This window comes from Notolepis coatsorum (genome assembly GCF_963971535.1).
Source record: "Notolepis coatsorum genome assembly, chromosome: 13".
NCBI lineage: Eukaryota > Metazoa > Chordata > Actinopteri > Aulopiformes > Paralepididae > Notolepis > Notolepis coatsorum.
In genome coordinates this window covers 100,417,142-100,443,567 of record NC_140177.1, presented here as the reverse complement: position 1 = coordinate 100,443,567, position 26,426 = coordinate 100,417,142, and the positions used below count along the sequence as shown (strand labels likewise).

The 26,426-nt window shown below is 43.3% G+C and overlaps 1 protein-coding gene across 1 annotated transcript; it reads right to left on the bottom strand.

Annotated features, from left to right (window-relative positions):
* Positions 1-1,234: 1,234 nt before the first annotated feature.
* On the bottom strand, positions 1,235-18,950 carry LOC311239443 (tripartite motif-containing protein 16-like; the record flags this gene model as incomplete). Its single annotated transcript, XM_084327752.1, has 4 exons — positions 1,235-1,758; positions 11,273-11,363; positions 13,850-14,224; positions 18,729-18,950. 4 exons carry the CDS (start codon positions 18,948-18,950, stop codon positions 1,235-1,237), a joined length of 1,212 nt encoding a protein of 403 aa, XP_084183878.1.
* Between the last annotated feature and the right edge of the window lie 7,476 nt (positions 18,951-26,426).

Below are 26,426 nucleotides of genomic sequence, written 5' to 3'. Positions count from 1 at the left end.
TTAAATTGTGCAATATGTTTACTCATTTTGATGTATTCAGGTAAATCATTCCACAACTTCACTCCACAAACGGATATGCACATGTTTTTCAACGTAGTGTGTACCATTGGTTGTTTAAGATTCCCTCTTAAATTATATTCTCCTTCCCTGTCTCTGAACCATCTTTGAATGTTGCCTGGGATTAATTCATATCTGGCTTTGTATACAATGAGAGCAGTTTTGAAATCAACTAGGTCCATACATTTCAATGTTTGTAGCTTTATAAATAAGTTATTGGTGTTCATAATATCCTACATTGTTGACTATTCTTATTGTTTTTTTGGTGTTAGTGCTTTTGTAGGTATTACCCCACACCTCCGCACAGTAGTTCATGGAAGGAAGACCCAATTGACCCATAAACCCAGTGTGTGTTGTCCCAAACGGCGTTTCCCCAACGCCACACTGATGGAGACAGCGGGCAACACAACACACACTGGGTTTATGGGTCAAACACCATGTTTATTGTCCATAGGGAGAGAGAAGAGTAATATGTCATACCCGTTTTGTGACAGAAATAGGCAACAATAAGGAACAAAAAAAAGAGGGTAGTGTCGAATAGATATCCAACACTGAAGCCAGAGCAGAGACTCTGCAGTTACCACAGCTCACCACTAGGTAGTAAGTAGCATATGGCCAAATAACATGGAGAGTAATATTTCACACCGTTTTATAATAATAATAATTAATAAGGAGAGAGAAGAGTGTTAGAGGGGGTTGCCTGGCCCGATACATGCAGGGTCCCCCCCCCCCACAATTTTGACAATAAAAAAATGCATTGATGTGTTAATTTTACTGGATGCATCAACAAGGCATTCTAAATTTAAACATTATCTTTTCTTCTCTATCTCCCTCTGGTTCTCACTCTCACTCTCTTTTTCCCTCTCCCTTATTTATTGTAATTTTCCATGTATACTATTGCTACTGTAATTTTGTATTTTATTTACTTGTATGCATGTACACATAACCTTGTTTTTGTTGCAGCCCCCCCCCCCCCCTTCCCTCAAAAGGCTTTTGCTTTTTAGTCAGGCTGCTTGTGTATATAAGAATTTGTTCTTACTTGGTTGCCTGGGTAAATAAAGGTTACATTTAAAAAAAAATTACATTCTTACATTTTAATGCCAATACCGGCCGATCATATCGAACATCGCTAATTGGTATGAATTATATTTAAAAATAGATACGATGGTCTCATGGTCTACCGTATCTTCATCAATTCTGCTGTTCCATTACCATAGTCAACACATATCCCTGGATAGAGGGCCTGTGTGAACGTGGTTTGAACTGTATGGAGGAGGGTCATGGTGTCAGAGACACTGTAGAAGGACAGCGTACCTGCCTTGTGATCCAGGTACATTCCTATCCTGGAGGACTGAGGGCCTGAGACTTTAGTCTGAACACTATTGTGAATGAACACGTAGTCTCCCTTGTAGCTCTGTAAACACCAGGACTTGTTATTGTGTCCAAAGCGTGACCCACCACCTGTTCTTTGGATGTCTTTGTAACAGACTGCTGTCTGAACACAGGAGCCGCTCCACTCTACTTCCCAGTAACAGCGTGCAGACTGACCCTCTCTGCACAACACCTGCTCATACCAAGTGAATCTCTCAGGATGGTGAGTGTAGCGGTGGCTGTTTCCTGTAGCAGTCACCTTCCTGTTCTCCACTGACAGGGACAGGTAGTTGTTCATTGTGTTTGGGTCCAGTGAGAGGGGACAGGCGTCTGGGAGAAAAATACATGACATCAAATCAGAGCAAATTAACCCATTCACCGCCGCACTACCAAACGGTTAACCCTTTCACTGTGACAATACACAGAAGGTTAACCCTTTCACTGCCACACAACAGAAGATATTGTATAATGTATATTTATAATTCTGTATGGGTTTTGATTGTGTATTCATATTCATATATCAATTATATCACTACTCCTACAAAAGGTGAGTAACTTCACTGGCTTTTTTTTTACGTGGTTATCTTTTCTTAGCCCACCCATTTGTGTCAGGCTAGAGCACTCTGCAGGCATTGGATAGAACACTCTGCAGGCATTGGATAGAACTCTGCAGGCGTTGGATAGAACTCTGCAGGCGTTGGATAGAACACTGCAGGCGTTGGATAGAACACACTGCAGGCGTTGGATAGAACACTGCAGGCGTTGGATAGAACACACTGCAGGCGTTGGATAGAACACTGCAGGCGTTGGATAGAACACACTGCAGGCGTTGGATAGAACACACTGCAGGCGTTGGATAGAACACTGCAGGCGTTGGATAAAACACTCTGCAGACGTTGGATAGAACACTGCAGGCGTTGGATAGAACACACTGCAGGCGTTGGATAGAACACTGCAGGTGTTGGATAGAACACTGCAGGCGTTGGATAGAACACACTGCAGGCGTTGGATAGAACACTGCAGGTGTTGGATAGAACACTGCAGGCGTTGGATAGAACACACTGCAGGCGTTGGATAGAACACACTGCAGGCGTTGGATAGAACACACTGCAGGCGTTGGATAGAACACTCTGCAGGCGTTGGATAGAACAGTGCAGGCGTTGGATAGAACACTCTGCAGGCGTTGGATAAACCACTGCAGACATTGGATAAAACACTGCAGGCGTTGGATAGAACACTCTGCAGGCGTTGGATAGAACACACTGCAGGCGTTGGATAGAACACTCTGCAGGCGTTGGATAGAACAGTGCAGGCGTTGGATAGAACACTCTGCAGGCGTTGGATAGACCACTGCAGGCATTGGATAAAACACTGCAGGTGTTGGATAGAACACTCTGCAGGCGTTGGATAGAACACTCTGCAGGCGTTGGATAGAACACTCTGCAGGCGTTTGATAGAACACTGCAGGCGTTGGATAGAACACTCAGCAGGTGTTGGATAGAACACTCTGCAGGCGTTGTATAGAACACACTGCAGGCGTTGTATAGAACACTCTGCAGGCGTTGTATAGAACACTCTGCAGGCGTTTGATAGAACACTGCAGGCGTTGGATAGAACACTCAGCAGGTGTTGGATAGAACACTCTGCAGGCGTTGTATAGAACACACTGCAGGCGTTGGATAGAACACTGCAGGCGTTGGATAGAACACTGCAGGTGTTGGCAGACCCGGCGCCATGGGCGGGCATTAGGGGGCTGGGCCCGCCCACTGAGTCAGCTGTGCCCACCCTGGCAATTTTTTTATTTTAAATCAAAGTCGACTATCCAAATCCTTAGTCGGGGACAGCCCTAGTGGGCACTGATGTCAACAACAACACTACTGAAGCTAGCACGGCACTCTGTGAGAATTCGTTTTCTACCCTCAAGAACGTCTTTACAGAACATCGCCTATTATGCTTCATTGACGCAAGGCCAATTTAATGCAGTTGGCATTTGAGAAGGACTTAACAAAATAGTTCAGGAATGAGTGGAGGGGCAGTGTTTTAAGAAGATTTCACTCTGTCCCCAAACGCCACTTGCCGCTCTACTAATGATGGAGGAATTTTGTTTCCTTTTTTATGCACCTTATTTTTGTCAGTTTGATTTGAAATCTTTATTTCGAACATGCAATGAATACAAACAATCAATAACAAAAGCAAAACACAACTCAATCTACATGTTCGTAAAGGAGTAGGAAGAAGTATACACTTATTTAATCCTACCCCTTTTCCACTACTCAAATGAGTGTACTATTTTAAAACATAAAAAAAAAATATATATATATATATATATATATGCAAAACAAAAACTATATATGTAAAACATGAAAGAAATAAAATAAAAATGTAAACACCCGTGAATATCAAGTCCCTTCCTCATCCCTGTACCTTGTGAACATCATTTCCTTATACATCAGTTCAGTTTGTCAGTGAATTCAGAAGTGTTGAATAAATGGAGACTTTTCAAAGATATAGAATAGAATAGAATAGAAATGTATTATCCTGAGGGAAATTTGACACTGCAAATCACTCATTAAACATTTAGACAGAACAAGTCACAAATAAGAATAACAAAACAAATGGCCTAAGAATAGAATAAAATGAAATAAAAATAGAATAAAAGGTACAGTAAATAAATACAGTAAAAATATACTGAAGTCTACAGTAGGTGTAATATTGCACAGTGCTGTTAAAAAGTAAGAGTCCAGGAAGATGGTACAGTAACTGTCACTCTGTGCTCAGTGATGCAGTGAGGCACAGTGATGCATTGTATAGTCTGATGGCTGTCGGAATGAAGGACTTCCTGTGCCGTTCAGTGCTGCATGTAGGTAGTGTGAGCCTATAACAAACATGCTCCTCCTGTCAGCCAAGTCTGTGTATAGTGGGTGGGAGGGGTTTTCCCTGATGGCCTGGAGCTTAGCAAGGTTCCTCCTCTCCGCCACCCCAGAGTCCAGCTCCACCCCAACCACGCTACTGGCCTTCCTGACCATCTTATCCAGCCTGTTTGTGTCCCCTGCTCTCAGTCCGCTGCCCCAGCAGGTCTGTTATATATATCCGTTCAGTCTGTTTTTGTATAAGTGAATGTTCTTAAGATAGAGAGAAATTAGATTTTTTAATTGCCTCTCTGCTGTTCAGTTCAGCACCGTGGGCAGCGCCAAGCAAGCCACAGCGCCGTTGTCCCAGCTGAAATGTATAAAAGGGAACCTGTGTTGAAAAACCATTGTGCCCCCCCGAGAACATTTTATACCCCCCCCACTAATTTGTTTCTGCAGCCTGGTCTGGGTGTTGGATAGAACACACTGCAGGCGTTGGATAGAACACTGCATGCGTTGGATAGAACACTGCATGCGTTGGATAGAACACTGCAGGCGTTGGATAGAACACTGCAGGCGTTGGATAGAACACTCTGCAGGCGTTGCATAGAACACTGCAGGCGTTGGATAGAACACTCTGCAGGCGTTGGATAGAACACGCATTTGAATTTAAGAATGAGTGGGATTGTTGGCGGCTGGGTGGCGTAGCGGAGATTGCGCTCGTCACCAATGCAAGAGACTCCGGTCTCGACTCCCGGTGTCAGCATTGCCTGCGGCTTGGGCCAGTCGGCATACTATCTCAATTGGTAGCGGGTGGAAAGTCGATGGGTGGGGATTGGACGTTGTGAACAGCGACTCCTACAGGTCGGTTGGGCGACGCCTGCACAGCAGAGACAGGAAATGGCAAGGGTAGCGTGAGCCTCCCACGTGTTACACCTCGCCACTGAGAGTCCGCGCTGTCAGGTGAAAAGATGCGACAGGCTGCCTCCTCATGTACCGGAGGGGACACGTGATGCAAGGCTTCTATCCTCACTACAGCCGACCAGTGGGAGGCATAGTCTAGCAACGTTCAAGACAGGGGAGGGGAGAATTGGCAATACGAAATTGGGATGGGAGAAAAATAGAAAATAAGGAGAAAAAGTGGATACAAAAAAAAAGAATGAGTGGGATTCAGCATGCAACAGACCCGGGTAAGAACAGATTTGGACGTTAAGAACAGCTTGATGAATGTGGCGGTGGCTTTTCTTATTGTTCTCTTAACACTTTCAGTGCCACGTCTCCGGTGCCCCGGAACCCCGTTGCGTGCCACCACCCACTTCAATGACAGAGCTCTCATATTTGCGAACGCATAAACTATATCTTCAATTATGGCTATGTGTCTAATATGGCCGTCGCTTATCAATGACTTGTTTGCAGTCAAAATCTTTTTTTTTTTTCGGTTCATTTCCGTTTGATACCATTTTGAAAAACGCTTGTTTTTTGAAAGTTCCAGAATTTTTTTTTGATTCTGTGATAAACGCCCTTTACTGGAATACATCATTTTTCGGCCTATTTATTAATCGTTTTCAAATAAACGCTAGATTATCGATAGTATATGTGTACTTATGCACGCTATAGAAGCGGGCTGAAAAATCGGTTATCTTATTTCCTGATCGCACACACACACACGGCACACTCTGATATATAGGTGAAAATAGCTCTGATTATCCCAAGACTGGTAAAATAGATTCCTTACCTCAGATCAGATGTTCTCCAAAAAGATTATTCCAATTCCTGATCGCCATTCCAAATATCGATCGCGTTTATTGATCCAACACTGGGTACTGGAAACACACATTCTCCGCTGTTCTGGTGGTGGGCGATTACTTGGATCGTCTCCGGTTACTTGTCTGACAAGTAAAATGTGGAAGCAGGACTTTTTTTTCTCCATGCGTTTCATTCAATCTAGGGGTGCACCGATATATCGGTCGGGTATCGGTATCGGCCGATAAGTGCCTTGTTGACTGCCATCGGCCTATAAGCTCAAATCTGCCGATGGCAGTAGCCGATAAATATCCATCAATTTGTGTCACGTCAATCTGGTCCACACGTTCAAACTTTGAAAAAAGTTTCAGTTAAGCGACCTGCACGATGCCGTTCAATAACATCAGCGTATTTACCCAAACATATAGCATTGTTGTTGGTCATTCATAGCTCAGTTCCTTCCTTTGCTCAGAGAGCCTGTACTGAATACCCATTCTGCAATCTGACAAATGTATAGAAAAGCTTTTATTATTCCATTCGTTGCAGTAAAATCATTATGCCTCGTTTGGTCATCCTGCGGAGCGCTGGTAGTCTACTCGGGGGCCGCAGGGAGCTAACGTTATTAGCGCCGGTAGGTTTGTTGTGGTTCAGATCAATGGCGGACTTCCCGGAAGTAAAATAAGAATAAACGATTGCCGATGTAAGAACAGCAGGAGGTGGGTGCTAGCGGTGTGACGTAATTGGCAGAATCGACTGTCAATCAAAATGGTTCTGTTGCAAACTCAGATTATGGAGATATTACTGGAGAACATAGAGCTTTGTTTGAGAGAGAGATACAGCGAGTGCTGTCTCTTAAACTCTTAAAACTCATACACTTTTTTGTCTTTTTAGTCAAGTTAGTCTGTTGAAGATGAAAGCCAGTGGGTATTGTATGACTCACACTTCAGCAATAATCATGAGCATTATAAAATATATAAAAATATGATGGAATACCATAAACATATTTCTTGATGTTTCCTTTTTTAAGTAAGTAAAGAAGCCTATGTTGATATCGGTGAGCACAATTTGTAACACAAAAAGAGAGACGTGTAGCCTATTTATTTATTTAATATTTTATTTATTCATTTTATTATTATTATTTTATTTGTTGCCATGCCTAAAATAATAGTCAAGCATAGGGCTAACACATTTTCATAAACAATATAATTTTTTGTTATATGGTTATAATAAAAGCTTTTCTATACATTTGTCTGATTGATTGAAAACTTTATTAACAGATTGCAGAATGGGTCTGCAATCTGCTCAATACAACAACAGTGCTAAGACTGGAGGATGAAGACCAGAAAAAGACTTTCGGCTTTTTTACATAAGGGTCCTCCATTTTCAATTCATCAAAACATTTAGAGACATACAAATATACAGTAGTTTCATAAAAATAAATAATAAACTTTAAAAAAAAATATGTGTCACAAATATCGGTATCGGCCGATTGTGTTAGTTGAACAATCGGTATCGGCCGCAAATTTTCATATCGGTGCATCCCTAATTCAATCCAATGGGGTGCAGTACCATCCGGAGAGACGATAGGGGGGCGGTATTTTCCCTGTTAAAGTTCAGACAGATCCCCACTGGTAACGTGAGGCTAGATACAACAATTAAAAACAAGATCTCTCGTTGGCTGGCACTCAACGGTTGGCATGAACGAACGAGGAATCTCGTCGCTGGCACTCAGTGTTAACAGACAGGTAAGCAAGAATATAAGAAAAATAATAAGAGAGTATTGTTGAATGAGGCCCAATGTGTCTTGCTCAAGGACACTTTGGCATGCTTCCAGGAAGAGCTGGGATCGAACCGGGACCCTTCAGATTACCAGATGACTGAATGCCAAAAAAATGCATGTGTGTCCTATGCGTCACCCATCTCGCATGCGTGTGTTCGCTGCATGACGATGTAGCAATGTGCAATTGCTTTATTTATCATTTGGTTCATTTATCACTAATTACAACACAATCATCTTTTATGTTACAACCCAAGTATGTTATGGTATATCGACTTAACAGACTGTTAGATCAACCCTGAAACTGAAAATATCTATTAATAGTTAATTCAAAATAATGCTTTAATAAGTGAACTGTAGCATTACATGGACTCTCAGAGTAATAAAACAAGGAAGATGCAAAGCGTCAGTATTGTGTGACATTCCTGAGGAGCCTTCAGGCAAAACCTCTCTCATGATAACATTGTTTACTCAGTTGTATTTAGTTTCAAGTTTCTTTAATAGTTGTCCAAAATGCTTCTTACTGTTACGGACGGCCATTTCAACCCCCACGAACAAGAAACACCTTCTAGGGTGTGCCGGTTGAAACACAGCACAAGAGGCTAAATGAAGCGGATATGCCTCTGTGGAACAAGACCAATGTGAAAGACTGGTTGAATCTATACAATAATAGATTAGAGACAAGACACACAGGTCAAATAATGCCTTAAGTCTGTAGGAAACTAAAACCATATCAAATTAGAAGGTAACTTACAAAGAAGATTTGAATACCATTTTAGGAATGTCAAAACTGGAAGTAATAAAGCTATTTCCTTTAAATCATAGAGTAATACAAAGTGTCAGTTTGGTAAATAGTAGGGATGCCCCGATCACGTTTTTTGCCACCGATACCGATCACCGATCGTCGTGAGCCATATCGGCCGATACCGATCCCGATCGTTTTTGATTAAAAAGAAATAAAAATTTTTTTTATATAAGTTTTTATTTTTTTTATAAAATATATATATTATATAATTAGACTTGTACTTGTATTATCTGCGAGACATCGCCACCACGCAACAAGTCAAAATGCTCGCTATCTGCAAACAGCTCCACTGTCTGTGTGTACTCTAGTAGCCCAGCTCCAAAAAGGATTCTCCGGCGCTGCAGCGGGACCCTATTGGTAACGTTATGCTTTGGTCATTTCACATTCAGCAAGCCCTCAGCTCGAATACGCATTAAATCAATGTTATAAGACATTGATATCAAGAGCTATCTGTAGCTACTGCTAGCCGGCTAGATGACGTTAAGACAGAACTTTAGTTCAATGGGACATTTCGTTTTGAACAGTAAACTAACGTCAGCTAACGTCAGCTAACGCAAGCTACCGGAGGTATGAACATGGACTACTAGATTTTCTGGATCATTTGTTGATATCAGGAGCTATCGGTAGCTAGCCGGCTAAATACCGTTAGACAATGCCTACTAAACGTGAATAGTTGACTGGGTAATTTTGTTTAAACAGTAACAATAGCTAGGTAGCTAACGTTAGCGCAGGTCGAATGCACTACAGACTCGAGCAGAGGAGCCGCACCTCTTTGTTTACAAACTCTACACGGGGGCGGGCGGGGCTAGGGAGGAGGAGCAGTTTGCAGGTCCTGTGCGTCTGAGACAAGCGAGTGAGATATCCACTTGATCAGTTTCCGCGATCGGCGAATATGACTCATTATCGGAATTCCCCGATCGCATATTTATACTGATTATCGGCCGATAACGATCGGTGGCCGATCGATCGGGGCATTCCTAGTAAATAGGGTTTGGTGCTGGCTCTTGTGGACTGATTGGTATTAACCTAGAAAGCAATGACTGTACTGGGTTGATGCTAAATAGGCCATAGATTCATTACACAAACCATATAAAGGGAATGTTAAAAGGTCTGATTCATCAGACCTCCTCGCTGTTGAAACTGGAAGAAGACACAGACGAGGAAATCAGGGGGGGGGGGGGGGGGGGGGGGGCGGACCGCCTCCCCCAGAAGGTCATCTGAGGAGAACTCCCATGTATGGAAGCAAGAAACCTAATTGGACCAACGTATTATTAGAATAGGCTACTATTGGGGGAAAGTATAAAGGAATGTATTGGTGAGAGAGAGGCCAGCCCAGACCCACCGTCCCCAGGGGGTCTGCTGCTGAGCCTCCATCGCCCACCGACTTTACTACTTTGCCGCTACGTGAGTAAACTGTATATGGAATGAGCACTGTTTGTGATAACTAGAGTAAGATGTCTATCTTAGACCAAGGTTTAATCATGTACTATAGTCTATTTCATTTGATAAACATGACTACTATTTATGTGCAAAACTGTCTTGATGTGAAGAAGATTATGTAAACCTCATCAACCCTTTTGTACAAATCATGGCTTATGATGAATAATTCCTGTATGTAACCGATTGCTTATCCACCGTTGGCCGCTCGGCAAATAAATGAGTTTGGACCATAAGTTCCTCTTTTGTCTGGCTATACAAGTTATTTCTCATCTGACTAAGTCAGATGAGGACCATGTTTCTATCACTCTGTCCTTCTTCCCTCTAGTTAGCAACCTGTATGCACTGCAAATTACCTTAGATATTGTATAGAATATACGACAATGTCTAGGGGAAGGGGTGAATAACAAAGGATGATTGTGTTGTAATTAGTGATAAATGAACCAAATGATAAATAAAGCAATGCCCACAAGTTTAGGTGATTGTGCCTTTTATATATACAAACAAAACAGACTAATAGACAATGACAATGGTGGATTTGATACACACAACTAAGGGGAAAAGGGGGGGGGGGGGGGGGGGGGAGAGCTTGAATGATGCCAAAGGAATAAACTAAGTAAAACAAAACACAACTAACTCAGTAAGGAATATCTTGTCTACCTATACACAAACACAAAGGTCAAATAAAACCTACTGCTCACTACCTACACTACCTAACCAAACATATGTCCAAAACATACAATGAGTGGCACCACTCCTTACCTAGTGTGTCTAGACAATACTATCACTACGTGTAGCACCAAATGTGTTGGGCCCCTTACCTGCTCCAATTCCCAACCCACACACACACATACCCTTGTACCAAGTTGGCTAAATATATCAGAGTCAAACATTTAACCAACAGCATAGAGACAAAAAGAAGGGAAAGGCAAGGCTGGTAACAGGAAGTGCCACATGGGTTTTAAAACAGGAGGGCTTCTGATTGGCCAACTGGTGATTTGCTTGATGGCTGGGATGACTGGCTGGTTTCCAATTAGTGTCCTGATGAAGGACAGGAACCTGGATCAGAGTATAGCAGGTGGAGGGAGTGGGAGAGAGAAGGAGAGAGAGAGAGAGAGAGAGAAAGGGGGGGGGGGGCACAAAAGTACAAACAACATACAACAGCCACATGCTGGAACGTAATGGCTACAAATAAAGACTTCTTCTTCAAAGTCCAGTTTCATATGACCTCACCTTCAGTGTATCCACAGCCAGTCTGAGTGCTTTCAGCTCCTTCTCTCTCCTGGACTCTCTCCTGGACTTTGAAAAGACTCCCCAGATGTTTCTGGAACAAATCAACATCGGAAGAAGAGTTTTAGTTAGGGACTTCATTTAAAGCTACACTAGAGACAGCTTTATCTATAGTGTAAGATTGGCACCCTGTGGCCATGAAAGGTAATTGCATCTTGTTTAAACATGGCAGATGACAAAACAGTAACAAACTAGAATGGGTGCTCGTTGGAGCACATTATGTCCGCGACATGCTATATAGTTGGGAATAAATATGTCCCCCCAATGAGTGAAGGAGGTATGGCATGTCTACATACATTTATATTGTCTCTTGTGGCCTATTCAGGAGGTGTGTGAGTCACAAGTGCTTTCTTGCAGTTTGTGGTTCATTGGGTTTGATGCGCCTTTAGCATACACAAGTTGCTTCCAATAGAAAACGCTAGTGTTTACTCTGACTGCCCAACCAGAAGTCTGCAAGTCATGATTTCTCAAAACACAACTGAGTAACACTAGCTGGTTACTGGAAAACAAGAGATGTGCTTCCAGCCTATCACAAAATGAACTCCTCACCAGTGGCGGCCCGTACTATCTACTGTTGGGTGGTCGCAGGGGGTTCACGTTAGGTCGAGTTGAAAATGTAACGTTAATAAATGCTCTGGAGCAATCTCTCTCTCTGTCTCTCGGATCAATCCAATAAAATAATTAACACATGTATATGTTGTCATTTTAAACAACTCACCATTCATTCATTCATACATTATGCATCAGCAGCAGCGAAATTAATGTTATAGTTCACAACACAGCAGCGCATTTTGAAGCGCTATTATCATCTCAGCAAGCCTTAGCACGTCAATACTTTCCGTAGCCGCATTTCTCGGAGACACAGGAACACAGCATCGCTGTGTTGAGAGAGCGAGAGAGAGAGAGCGAGAGAGAGAGACTCAATGTTTAGTTTAAACGTCCAGGGCAGGAGGGCTTGATAAAGTGTATAATCCACTGTCCCACAGTCCCAGACTGTTGATGTATATCCAGACCACTGTCCAGACTGCATCCGCCATATTATAGCTTCTTGTAAGCCAAGTGTTAGCACCACACAACACAAGTACTGTGATGATTTCTTTGCCCATTTCCGCGTCGAACAGACTGCAAACTACCTGGCGTTCTATCGCCATGCTCTAAGACAAACTCTAACCTTAACCAACTTTGAAAGAGTGCCTAAGCTTAACCGTCGAAAGAACTTGCCGTCATGCTCTAAGACAAATAGCTGCATCACAACAACACAAGTTACACAACAGCTACAACAGAAACTGGCGTCGGCCAATCAGAGAGCGTCTCCGCGAAATGCGGCTACGAAAAAAAAAACTGACGTCGGCCAATCAGAGAGCGTCTCCGCGAAATGCGGCTACGGAAATTATAGACGCTGCTATAGCTGGCTTAGACCGCTTCAAATCACACCCGGCTTCCATCATAAACATCATATTTCAACGCACAGCGCGTTACGCACTGATTGGCTACGACGGATACAGCGATGAAACAGTGCACGGCGTGCACGCGCACTCAGAGCGCTATTGCGTCTAGCCCGAGATGAGAGAAATAAGGCTAGGAGAAATGAGGCTACGGTAACGGAACGTGAGTCACTTCCTGTTCAGGAAAACGATTATTTATATTTGATATTAACATTATATTATGCATTGGAAACACAAACACTTAAAATGAGTAAATATTATTCATTTTAAACATGTTTATATTATTTATAGGGCTATAAAACAAAAAACAAAATGATTTCTTGTTCATCTCTCTTTTAACCAGGGGGGGGTCGGTGCCCGAGCGCCCCTAGTGGCGAGCCGCCACTGCTCCTCACTCCCAAAATGTCTTGCCCCAAGCTGTTGCCAAGTAAAACAATTGGGCTATTGAGATCGCACTGGGTGAGGCTTGGCCATTGCACATTGTTTGTGCTGACTCCTGTGAATGCCGAGCAAAAGGCGTTGTATCTCTGGTGGTAAAAAGGTGAACCATAAACTCTCCACAGAAGGACTAAATAAAAGTCAATGGAGAATGCTGGGAATTTATGTTGCCTGACGTGAAACATGTTCCCACACTCATCCCTGTGCCTCTGTAACGTTCTGCATCAAAGCACAGGTTGATCGGCCCTATAGTTTGTGAAATAATGTGCGGATTCTCACATACACACACGCACACACTCACAACACATGCACAGATGCTACCGATTCTAATTCTTTATTGCAACATATAATATAACTGATAGGCCATACAGACCCTCATCTGCACCTTTGATTACATTGTTTCATTGTTTACTTTCTCAAATTATTATACACGGTTTATTTTTATTATAATTCTATTGCCTATATTTATGTCTTTCTACTATTACCCTACCCTGTGCCAGGTTATGTTCTTAGTCTATTTTCCTCAGTAATCGTTTCACTTGTTTCGTGATGATCTAATTAACCACCTTTGTTCATTGTGGACCTTCCTCATTCTTTAAATGTGATCTTCGTCATGAAGTAGATTTTCTGGTCCTACCTGTTTCTCAGTCCTCTCTGCTGCAGCTGACACCGTGTCGTGGACTTTATGTTCATCCATGGTGCACAGATAACAGATACACTGCTGGTCCGTACGACAGTAGACCTCCAGCAGCTTGTTGTGACTAGAACACATCTTGTCCTGCAGTCGGGCCGTGGCTTTGACCAGCTTGTGCTTCTTCAACATGGGGATACTGTGGTGAGGTTGGAGGTGGGTCTCGCAGAAAGAAGCCAGACACACCAGGCAAGACATGAGGGCCTTGTGGAGTCTGGTTCCAGTGCAGAAATCACAGGCCACGTCTCCTGGTCCGGCGTAGGTCAGAGCAGCAGCGGCAGAAGCCTGCTGGCCCCCTGTCCTCTTCAGCTGCTCCACCACCTAGGAGGACAGAAGGAGGACGGCTCAGTCACTGATGACCACACAACAAGGAAAACAATACATCTGCAATGAGAAATTACATGTGTTTCTGTCTCTCTTCATGTACATGGGGGGGGGGGTCAGTGCCAATACGCAAAATGAATGGCCTACTGACAATCAGAGATATTTGTTGTTATTGAGTCTACTATTAGCATAAGTTACCACACTGACCAAAAACTTCAGATTCAATCAAAGAAATGTAGGCCAGGAAAAAAGTTCTGAAATGTGTAGGAACACTGTTTCAAGTTTCAAGTTTCTTTAATAGTTGTCATACAGAAGTACAGAATACTTTCATACAAAATGCTTCTTACTGTTACGCTCCAGAGACTGTGCTAGACAAGATAGTTTCAAATAACATAGTATAGCATGTAATTTAGAAGTAGAAAATGAGGTCACAGTGTTCAGTATAGACATATGTACAATGTTCGATGCAGAATAGACGTAACTGAGTTACCATATAATATACAATACTATGCAGTGTACTAATGTACAGTACTATATAGTGCAAAACAGAAATGGGATGAGGTACAATTTAGGTACAATTTACAGTAAGGTGTACGAGTTGTAGTGCAATCCTTCATCAATAAATATAAAGTGTGGGGAGTGGGTGCTACAGTGTGTTTGTTTAAAGTGAGTGTGTGCTATAAAGTGTGTGGAGTGGGTGCTACAGTGTGTTTGTTTAAAGTGAGTGTGTGCGTGTGGATGTGTGTGCTATGTGCGTTTGATGGTTGTTGTTGTGTAGTGTTCATTATTCGTTTAGCAGCCTGATGGCCTGGGGATAGAAGCTTCTTCTGAGTCTTTCTGTGCTCGCCTTGAGACTCCGGTATCGCTTGCCTGACCGCAGCAGTTCAAAGAGGCAGTTGTTCGGGTGACTGGAGTCTTTAATGATTCTCTTAGCCTTGCCCCTGCAACACTTGTTGTAAATGTTCTGGAGGGTGGGGAGCCCCCCTCCAATTGTGCGTTCGGCTGAACGTGTCACTCTTTGTAGTCTGCTTCGGTCTTGTGCGCAGTGCTATTCCCAAACCAGGAGGTGATGTTGCCAGTCAGGATGCTCTCTATTGTACATGAGTAGAAGTTCTTAAGGATCTTCTGACTGACTTGGAACTTCCTTAGGCGCCTGAGGAAGTAGAGGCGTTGTCGTGCCTTCTTCACAACACTGTCAATGTGTGTGGTCCATGTCAAGTCCTCGGATATGTAGGGTCCGAGGTACTTAAAGCTGTTGACTCTCTCAACCGGTGCCCCGTCGATGCTGAGGGGGCTGTAGTCCTTGACCCCCGACCTCCTGAAGTCCACAATCATCTCCTTTGTTTTGCTGACGTTCAGGGAGAGGCTGTTTTCCTGGCACCATCCCGCCAGGACCTTGACCTCTTCCAGGTAGGCCCTCTCGTCGTTGGCAGAGATCAGGCCCACCACCACTGTGTCGTCAGCAAATTTGATGATTGTATTGCTACTCCGCTGAGCCACACAGTCGTGTGTGTACAGGGAGTAGAGGAGGGGACTCAGAACACAGCCCTGGGGGGCCCCTATGTTGAGGGTGATGGATGAGGAGGTGCAGTTGCCTGCTCTCACCACCTGGGGTCTGCCCGTCAGGAAGTCCAAGACCCACTGGCAGAGGTCATAGTTCAAGCCCAGGTCCCTGAGCTTGGCTATGAGTATGGAGGGGACTATGGTATTGAATGCCGAGCTGTAGTCGATGAATAGCATTCTCACATAGTTCCCCTGCCTCTTGTCCAGGTGTGATGCTGCTGTGTGCAGCACATGGGCTATGGCGTCCTCCGTGGACCTGTTGGGGCGGTATGCAAATTGCAGGGGGTCCATGTTGATGGGGAGGGAGGAGCAGATGTAGCCCTTTACTAGCTTCTCAAAGCACTTCATGGCTATGGAGGTGAGAGCTACAGGGCGGTAGTCGTTGAGGCAAGCAGGCTTGGATTTTTTGGGTACAGGGATAATAGTGGACTTCTTCAGGCAGGTGGGGATGACAGCCTGTTCTAAGGACAGGTTAAATATGTCAGTGAATACCGGGGCCAGTTGGTCGGCACAGACTTTTAGGACGCGGCCGGGGATGCCGTCCGGACCTGCTGCCTTCCTGATATTCACTTTTTTAAAGGTCCGCCTCACCTCATGCTCTGTTACCCTGAACACTGAGTCTCCATCAGCAGCAGACCCCCCCCCCCCCCCATTGCCGTGGCTTATGGGCTGGTGTTGTTATTACCAGCATCAAACCTCGCATAGAAGATATTGAGGTCATTTGCTAAGGAGATGTCACTGTTCAGTTTGAGGGAGGCGCCTTTGTAGTCTGTCATCGTTTTGAGCCCCTGCCACATAGCTCTAGAGTCAGCCTGTTCAAACTGGAGTTAAATTTTATCCTTGTAGCGCCGTTTGGCCTCTGTCACTGTCCTCCTTACGTTGTATCGCGCCACCTTGTGGTCATTCATGTTGCCTGCCACTAGGCCGTCGTTGTATGCTTTGGTGCGCGCTCTCAGAGCTTCACAGACGGATTTGTCTACCCAGGGTTTTTGATTTGGGTAAACTCTCATTGTGGTAGTGGGGATTGTTTCTTCCACCAAAGTACGAACATAGTCCAGCACTGTCTCCGTGTAGACATGAATGTTATCTGTGTCGCGGAACACGCTCCAGTCTGTGCAGTCAAATGCAGCCTGGAGCGTCTCCTCTGACGTCAAATCCCATTTCTGCACCTCTCGCGAGACTACAGGAGTGCTTTTGATTCTCTGTTTGTACTTTGGTGAAAGAAAAATGGCCGCGTGATCTGACTTACCAAAGCCACTAGCAGAATGAGCCTTGTAGCCACCCTTGAATTGCGTGTAACAGTGATCTAGGATGTTACCGCCTCTGGTGTTACAAGTCACATGCTGATAGAAGTCAGGTAAGACCTTTCTCAGATTGGCGCTATTGAAATCACCCACCACTATAATGGCGGCGTTAACGTTCGCCGCTTGGATTCTATTTACCTCGTCGTGGAGTCTGGAGAGCGCGACATTATTGCTGGCTTGCGGTGGAATATACACTCCGACCAGGACGATCGCCGTTAACTCGACACTTGATGGTTATATATTCCAGGTCTGGGCAGCAGTGGTTCGATAATTCCTTCACGTTAGCTGGATCGCTCCAATTGTTGTTAAACATGAAGGCAATACCTCCTTCACGCTGTTTGCCGGACAATGCTGATCGGCCGGTTGTATGGCGTGGTCTGGGACGTCCGGTGTCAACCACGTCTCGGTGAAGCAGAGAACGTTACAGTCTCTAACGTCTCTTTGGTATTGAATCCTTGCTCGGATGTCGTCCAGTTTATTGTCAATTGATTGTACATTGGCTAGCAATATACTGGGTAGTGGCGTTCGGTGTCGTCTGGATCTCAGCCTGTTACGGATCCCAGCTATCTTCCCACGCCGTCTGGTGGTTCCTTTGTTCCTGGGGTCAGGATCTGGTCCCATTGTTCTGAGAATCTCCACAGGCCATTGCTGCGGTTCGGAAAGCTGATCCAGGGAGTAATCCAATCGGTAAGTTTCCCGTAATCCGATGTCTATAAGTGACTGACGGTCATACACATTAAATTCACCTACTGTTGGTACAGACAAAACTCTTAAAACTATAAATATTAACAAAAGTAAGCACAATCTCGACGGAGCGCACAGACAGGCGACCGGGCATAGCGGCGCCATCTGTATGATGATTAGTATGGTTAGCATTGGTATTATCGCACATAAAAAAATGCCCTTATGTTTAAAATGTCCATAGGACAAAAGGCTCAGGAAAAAAAAAAAAATTTGAACTTTTAAAACATTAAAAGAAATAACCTTTTAGTAAAGACACTGAGGGCCCTCCCCCAGTTTTGGGCCATACAGATGAAGCCCTTCAGATTCAGTTCCCTTCTGCCACTCCTCTGTCACTTTAGAACTAGCACTCAGGTGTTAATTTTCGGGGGCTGGTGGCTGGGTCTAAACGTAAACAAAGGTAGGGTACTTAACTTAAGTGCTTCCCCAGGGAGGGGGTCGGGGGCTACTGCCCTCAGACCACCAAGATAATTTCTATATGGGCAGTCTGACTTGGGGTACTGACCATATATTAGTGTTGTAATGCATGATAAATAAACAGTGAAAAAAGCTAAGAAATCGGATGGGGCTGGGACATTTGGGATGAATACAAATTTAAGATGAAAATCTCCCCAGCCTGTGGGAGGCAATGGAGGTGTGAAATCTGGCCCGGTCCAGAACAATAGGAGTCACAAAATCAGTTTGGAGTGGAGTGGTGGAGTAGTACAGTGATTTTTCAGGGCTGTATCTGTAGGTCATCTGTTCCCCTTTTAAACTGGTAAATGGTGCATTTATATAGTGCTTTTATCCAAAGCGCTTTACAATTTGTTCCTCACATTCTACCATTCACTCACACATTCACACACCGACGGCAGAGCCATGCAAGGTGCCAACCTGCTCATTGAGCCACCCACCTCTGCCAGCATGGTGTTTTTCTTCAGTGCAGGACTGGGATTGAAGCGTTGTCTGCACTGGGGACAGCTATATACTCCCTTCTTCTCATCCTGGTCTCCAATACAGCTGCTGCAGTAACTGTGTCCACAGGGGATCGTGACTGGTTCCGTCAGAAGGTGCAGACAGATAGAACAGCAGAACTGGTCCTTGTCCAACACAACCCCCTCCTGCTGTTCGGCCATTTTACCCACGTCGCTCTCTCTCAGACAAGAGACAAAACAACAGTTTCCTTTTCTCTGAAAAAGGCAGTGGGAGAGAAGGGGAGGGATTTGCTGGTTTCCTCCCAGGGGGCGGAATTTAAGGCCATGGTTACACTGGGGTTTTTGTTTTTGTTTTTGTTGCTGAATGATTACGTTTGCATGTCCACGTTAACACTATGGCAACCGGCGGGGCGCGGCGATTTAGGCCTCAGAGGACAGCGGATTGTAAACAAACCGATGTACTTTCTAAGAGCTTTATATATCATTTATAGTATTGCTATCTGTCCATTCTCATTGTCACTTGAGTGCATAAACCGTGCCTTCATAATGGCTTAAAGAAAATAAAAATCCATCGGTTGGTTGTCATTTTATAGCGTCGTGAATATAAGGTATATCGCGCTTTTAGTCTAGGCTTTTCTGCAGGAGGCTGCAAAATAGGCTAAACGTTGGCGCCGTTATATCAAACGCCATTTCTGCTGTATGTATACGAATGAAATAAAACAAACTGCGTAGAATCCGGACTATTACAGAGCATCTATGGATGAAATGGGGGTGGCGGGGAACACCGATTACTATTATTGATTAGCAATACAGTGTGCGTTCAATATAGCATTTTCATTGCTCGATCACGTTACGTTATAAAACAATGTCCAATCCAGCTGTAATTTGGGGTAATATTATCCTACCGTCAGGCCATGTGATCGCCGGCAGCATTTCCTCACCAGTCATCGGATTCTGGTAGATCGATATGCACATTGGCTAATCATAAATTCCATTATTCCATGCTGAAAGAAACGCTCGGCAAGCTGATCCAAGATGGAGGGTCTTCTTTTGGAATCAAGGAACTATGATCCGCCCACAGAACTGTACTTGCATTTTTTTTTAAATCCACATAATGATACTGCAGTGGAGCGATGGCGCCCCTAAGCGGGTCTGGCCGGTACTGCATGTTTCGAAAATCAAATATGTGAAAAGATCCTGCTAGTGGATCGGGTACCTAATAAGCGTTACAAATATGGAATAAAACAATAACAACTCGTCACGTATATACTCGTGGCTCTGGTCCACAATGCTCTTTTTCTAAACACGTATAAATACGTAGACGGACGCCATAGTGTTAAAAAGAAACGCCGTTTGAAAAGGTGTTTTCGTTTTGGAAACTTGCCGACAATGGTGCCATGTAATCTGCGCGAGCCGGATACGGAGCCGTTCTGCCCAATGCCCATGCGCAGTAGAGACCCGCACGGTTATTTCCAGTGTTTACAGCAGAGCTGTCCCAAGTAGCTGCGGCTACCATGTGTTGTCAAGTTATTGTTATAAGGAGCCCAGTCCAAGCTACAACAGTCTGCATTCCCTTAACAATTGTTTGTATTGAGCCGTATTGTATTGTACCCATTCTGCAATCTGTTATAATGGCATATCCAGGGGAGGAAACTAACTTTTTGGCTTACCAGCCAACTGGCGAGTATCTGATTTTTTTTACCAGCCAAACAGATTTTTTACCAGCCAAAAAAAATCGCTAATTGTGATAATTACGTCTTTGTTCAATCATAGTAATAATCACACCGTGTCTCTACTCTTTAAAATATTTATTAGCATAAAACATTAATAACAGTGTCTCTACTCTTCACAATATTAGCATAAAACATATTAACATGAAAGAGGGATCTATTCTGGACTGGGTTGGGCTGAACTGGGCAGTGAAAGATGCTGGGTTGGACTGGGTTGGGCAGTGAAAGAAAAAAACTGAAGTATGTTGTGAAGTGTATAGATAGATGTGAAATGTATAGATGTTGCTGTACTGTCTATCTGTATGTCGTGTATGTCATATGTTATGATGAATTGAAAATGGGGGACCCTGATGTAGGGATGGGAATTGATAGGATTTTATCGATACGATTCCATTATCGATTATGCTTATCGATTCAATTCTTTATCGATTCCCGTATCCAGTGTGCGATCCATAGCATGGTCTTTGGGTGAGCCAACCAAATAATCGCGCACCCCCCCCCCCCCCCCCCCCCCCCCCGGCGCGCCTCTCAGGGAGGAGTCAGACTGTTGGAGGATACTGTGATCGCGGACGTTAATGTAGCCTATGTATGTATGTGACAAATAAACCTCTTGAATCCTGTCACATATTCAATCAGTTTCAGTTCTACAGAACACATAATACTAGACAACTCACTTGTTGAGGTCCGGCCGTCTGGACGGTCTGGGCTTCCACAGCACATTCCATGATAAAAAAAAAAAGTATCCATTTAATTAGATGATAGATCATCATCCAACACTGTCTACAGTATCTAATCCTATCCTGTGTTCTGATACGAGTCCGACCGCAGCGCCGGCACGGTCACCGGGCGTTGTAATACTAATAATAGTCGCAGCAGGCTGCAGCGCCTCCGCGCTCCGAATGGTAATTGCAAGAATAGCATGCATGTTGCCATATTACGTGTGAATTAGTGCGCAAATCATTAATCATACATCCAAAATAGCATACGTTTATTATTATACACGATGATGATACAGAAAATTACAGAAAAATTAGAAATGCATGGCAAAAGTAGCATTTATTTTCAGTAATTTAGAGACCCCGAGGGGAGCTTTAGAGACCCCCAGGGGAGCTGATGTCTGATCTAGGGGAGCTATAGCTCACCGAGCTCCCCTCCTGGATCGCACCCTGCCCGTATCGCTTCCTGATCAATTTATAATTTAAATAAATAAATAGGAAATGCAACAGAACTAAGCTGGTTAGAATAACAACATGCAACTTGACATTTCTGATTGTAATTTATTGTTGAGCCCCCATGTCAGAAAAATACAAAAACTGTAAAAAATAAAACATTAACTATAGCCTACACTTAAAATAAAATAATGTATTTGAGATTCTCTTAAAAAAAAATTTTTACACACACACACACACCCTTCCTTCCTTCCTTCCTTCCTTCCTTCCTTCCTTCCTTCCTTCCTTCCTTCCTTCCTTCCTTCCTTCCTTCCTTCCTTCCTTCCTTCCTTCCTTCCTTCCTTCCTTCCTTCCTTCCTTCCTTCCTTCCTTCCTTCCTTCCTTCCTTCCTTCCTTCCTTCCTTCCTTCCTTCCTTCCTTCCTTCCTTCCTTCCTTCCTTCCTTCCTTCCTTCCTTCCTTCCTTCCTTCCTTCCTTCCTTCCTTCCTTCCTTCCTTCCTTCCCTCCCCGGGCCCCTGTCCTGTAAGGTATTGGCTTGTGTTGCTACATGGACACATTTGTATGTTGCACGGTACTGCCTGGCTTACCGACTAGTAAACAAACACTCTGTCTCTTATTATATGTGAACTAAAGAGTACAAGGTTTACAAAACAGCCCCCACCCGCTTTTTTATTGTATTTGTACCTGTACTATCCGCTGTCAGCTGTTTATCTCTCTCTGTGAGTTTGATTAACTAGCGTTAGCTCACGTTAGCTAGCGCTAGCTCCGCGGCTAATCTTAGGTTATCCTGAACTAAATCAATGACTAGGTTCTAAAGCATTAGAGTAGTTTTCACTGCACATAGAAGCAGCCAAACAGCGGGAGCATATGACCAAAACCCAGGCAATTTCGAGGCTTTAACACTTTCACTGCCCAAGCTTAATTCCTTATTAGTCCCTTGAATGCCCAGAACCACTTCAATGTTAGCGTTAATATCGCCTAATCTATGTTTTAAATTATGGCTATGTGTCTAATCTGCCCGTCGCTTATCAAAGACTCATTTTCCAGTCAACATTGTCGTAGCAGATTTTTTTTTTATCTGTTCATTTCCGTGTTCTACCATTCTGAAAAGCACTCTGTTTCACGGAAAAAAGAAGAGATTCCCTGATAATCGCCTTTTCCTGGAATATTCTAGAACGTTGTAATTTTTCGGCCTATTTATGAATCGTTTTCAAATAAATGCTAGATTATCGATAGTATATGTGTACGCATGCATGCTCGTGGCGCGCGCTGAAAATCGCTTCTCCTATTTCCTGACGGCGCGCTTAGTCAAACAGCCATATCACATAATCACATAAAAGCTTATATCCGTGAAAACGGGTCTGATTATCCTTAGACTGGTAACATAGATTCCTTACCTGAGATCAGATGGTATCCAAATGGATTATTCCAATTCCTGATCGGCATTCGAAAAAAATCGCTCCTTTTATTGATCGACCGTGTATACCATAGGTGTCAAACTCACGGCCCGCGGGCCAAATCCGGCCCGCCACGTCATTTGATGTGGCCCCCCAAGAGCTCAGATAAATTTTTTTTTTTTTTTTACATTAATATTGGGTTAAAAAATAGCAGTGTTAAAATAATTGTGGGTTAATGCGTTAATAAAGCTTTAACTTTGACAGCCTTAGTTATTACACATTCTTAAACATACATGTATGTTGAACATCTGAGGTAACAAAGGAAAAAAGCCAAAAGCACTTACTCCTCAGACATTCTTTGACAATTTTACAGCCCAAAATACAAAAAAGATCCAGGCGGAATAGGTAACAAAGGGTTGAAGAAATATTGTCTGAACTGTCAGATGCAAACTGGCTGTGTGACATAACCGAGCATCTCGCTCAATTGAATAACAAGCTGTAGGGACGCAAACAAGTCCCACCCAAAACTTGACCAATATAGTTGTGAACTGAGACAACCCTTATTTTGTTATTTTTTAGTACAGTTACAGTTGTGTGTTCATGCAGACACATAATAGCAATTTCATTACAAATTGAAAATGAGGGACCCTGATGTAAACAAGTCGAAAGTCTTTCTCTGGTCTGCATCCCCTTAACAATTGTGTGTATTGAGCTGTACTGTACTGTACCCATTCTGCAATCTGTTAATTAAAGTTAATTAAACTATCTTCCATTAGTTGGATGTATGGCCTTTGCAAGGTTGTGTGCAGCCATTTGTTTTTGTAACATCTGCTACATCTGTCCCACGTGTTCTTTGCAGCTCACAGTTGTTAGTTCTGCCCCTCTTGACTGTGACAAAAAGGTTTTGAACAAACTTAATGTCATAGCTTGTATTTGATGATATTCTTCTTTGTTATTTACTTGAATGGTTTGATCATTGATTGGTGGAGTAATATGGGGTTCTGATAAACTAAAATTATTTGTTAAAATAACATAAGCTAACATATATTTTTACATTTATGCAAATGAATATGCAATATGTATAACTTGAATAAGTAATAAATACAGAAACACCATGTTTAACAATATGTAAATGTGTAGCTACATTTATTTTACATTACATTAACATTTATACGGTCTTTGGCCCTTTGAGGGCAACCATAATGCTGATGTGGCCCTCTGTGAAAATGAGTTTGACACCCCTGGTGTATACTGTAAAACACATATTCCCCGCTGCTCTGAGCGTCCAGCATGAAGCTGGTAGACGCCGGCTGCGTGAGTGAGAAGTAAAATGTGGAGTGCAGGTTTTTTTTTCTCATTCATTTTCATTGAGTTCAATCCAAAATGGTGAATTACCACCTGGGAGACGATAGGGGGCGCTTTTTTCACATCTGAGCGCCTGAGGTGATTTCAGATAAAAAAAAAAAAAAAAAAAAAGAGAACAAACGAATATTCTCGTGAGTGGGCATTCAACCCGCGGGGGGTAAACACGAGAAAACTCGTGGATGGCATTCAAAGTGTTAAGGAATCAAATAGTCTGCCATGGCTACATGCGTGGCGCTAACGTTATGCACTTTCATTCAACATTATATATGTCCACGGGTTGGCCAGTACTGCGTGAACTTTTATTAAACATTATATATGTCCGCGGGTTGGCCAGTACTGCGGGAACTTTTATTAAACATTATATGTGCGCGGGTCTTGTGCAGTGCTCTCGTGGCACTGTCAACTAAAGCGAGCACTCAGAAGACGCGCACCGTTTGCCAGTGACTACTCGCCAGACTGGCGAGTGGTCTTCATGAATCACTCGCCAAACGTAAAAAATACTCGCATTTGGCAAGTAAAGTGGCCTAATTTCCTCCCCTGGGCATATCCCAATCACGTTAGCACGTAAGCTAACAAAATCTGCGATATTTTTGTGAGACTAAACTCCGCTCTTGGTGGTCAATTGTGTTGATGTTAGTTTTTTCATCAACAAATGAGGCATGTCCGTTTTTATTTATTGCACTTTATTTCTTGCTGAAAAATAAATGCTATGTGGCTAAATGGCTCATGCGAGGTATAAAGATGGTGGCTTTTGAGATTTTGAGCAGGATGTGGAGTGTCTCATTCAACCTTTCTGATTGGTTGAAAATGGCCTTCATGTATCAACTACATCGCCGCCCAATGCTTTGGCATTGTACTACATATAGTAGACGAGACAAAACTACGTCTAACTTAACTCTTACTTGCCTGCCAATAAGCAGCGTTCTGAAAAGCGAATGAAACTAAACGAAAATGGCCCTAGTGTAACCGCAGCCTAAGTCAGCATAGAACGTTAAGAATGTCTTTGGGGTGGTTTTAAATAATATAGGATGCAGACAGTAAAGACAAAACTTAATGTTTCCATTTATTTGGTTTCTTACACCTCCAAGCACCACATTTAATGTTATATACCGAGAACAGAAGTGATTGTTACATAATAGGCATAATGTGTATAGCCTGTGTTACAGGGACACCTAGGGGTGCTCTTAAGATGTTGCATGTAAGACGGATGGAACCTCAAGAAACAGACTAAGAAATGACATAAACACCATGATCAAAACCGCAAAAAGAAATTTCATCAACGACAAAACTGAGGAAAACAAAAACAAACCCTGCAAACTTTGGAAATTACTCAATAATCAACTAGGCTGCAGTAAAAAACTTAAAACCAGATTCTCAAACATAAACATAAAGACGGACAACACGCTCATCACAGACAAGCTGGATGTAGCCAATTACTTAAACATCTTCTTCACAAACATAGCCACAACACTGGTAAACAAACTACCCTCCCACTCAGGGCATTATGGGGTAGAACACATAGTAGCATACTACAAAAACCTAGGGGTCCACAAAGACAACTTCAAATGGTAACAACCGATGAGGTACTCAAAAAATTGAGCGCCCTCCAACCTAACAAGGCGACTGGCCATGACAACATCCCCTCCAAATTCCTCAGAGACTCAGCAGCCGCCATCACCCCAGTCATCACACATAATAAACCTCTCTATAAAACAGGGACACGTCCCCAAGGACTTCAAAATTGCGAGAATGACCCCTCTGCACAAAAAGGGCAGCAAATTAGACCCAGGCAACTACCGCCCTGTTTCTATTCTTACCTCCATCTCGAAAGTCATGGAGAAAATAGTCTACGAACAGGTCGAAAAGTACCTGGCGGAAAAAAATCGAATCTACGAATTCCAAACCCTCAGCTCGGAACTAGGCAAAATCTGCATATGGCTCGCTGATAACAAACTATCATTACACATGGGCAAAACAGAATCCATTCTCTTCGGTTCAAATAACAAACTCAGCAAGA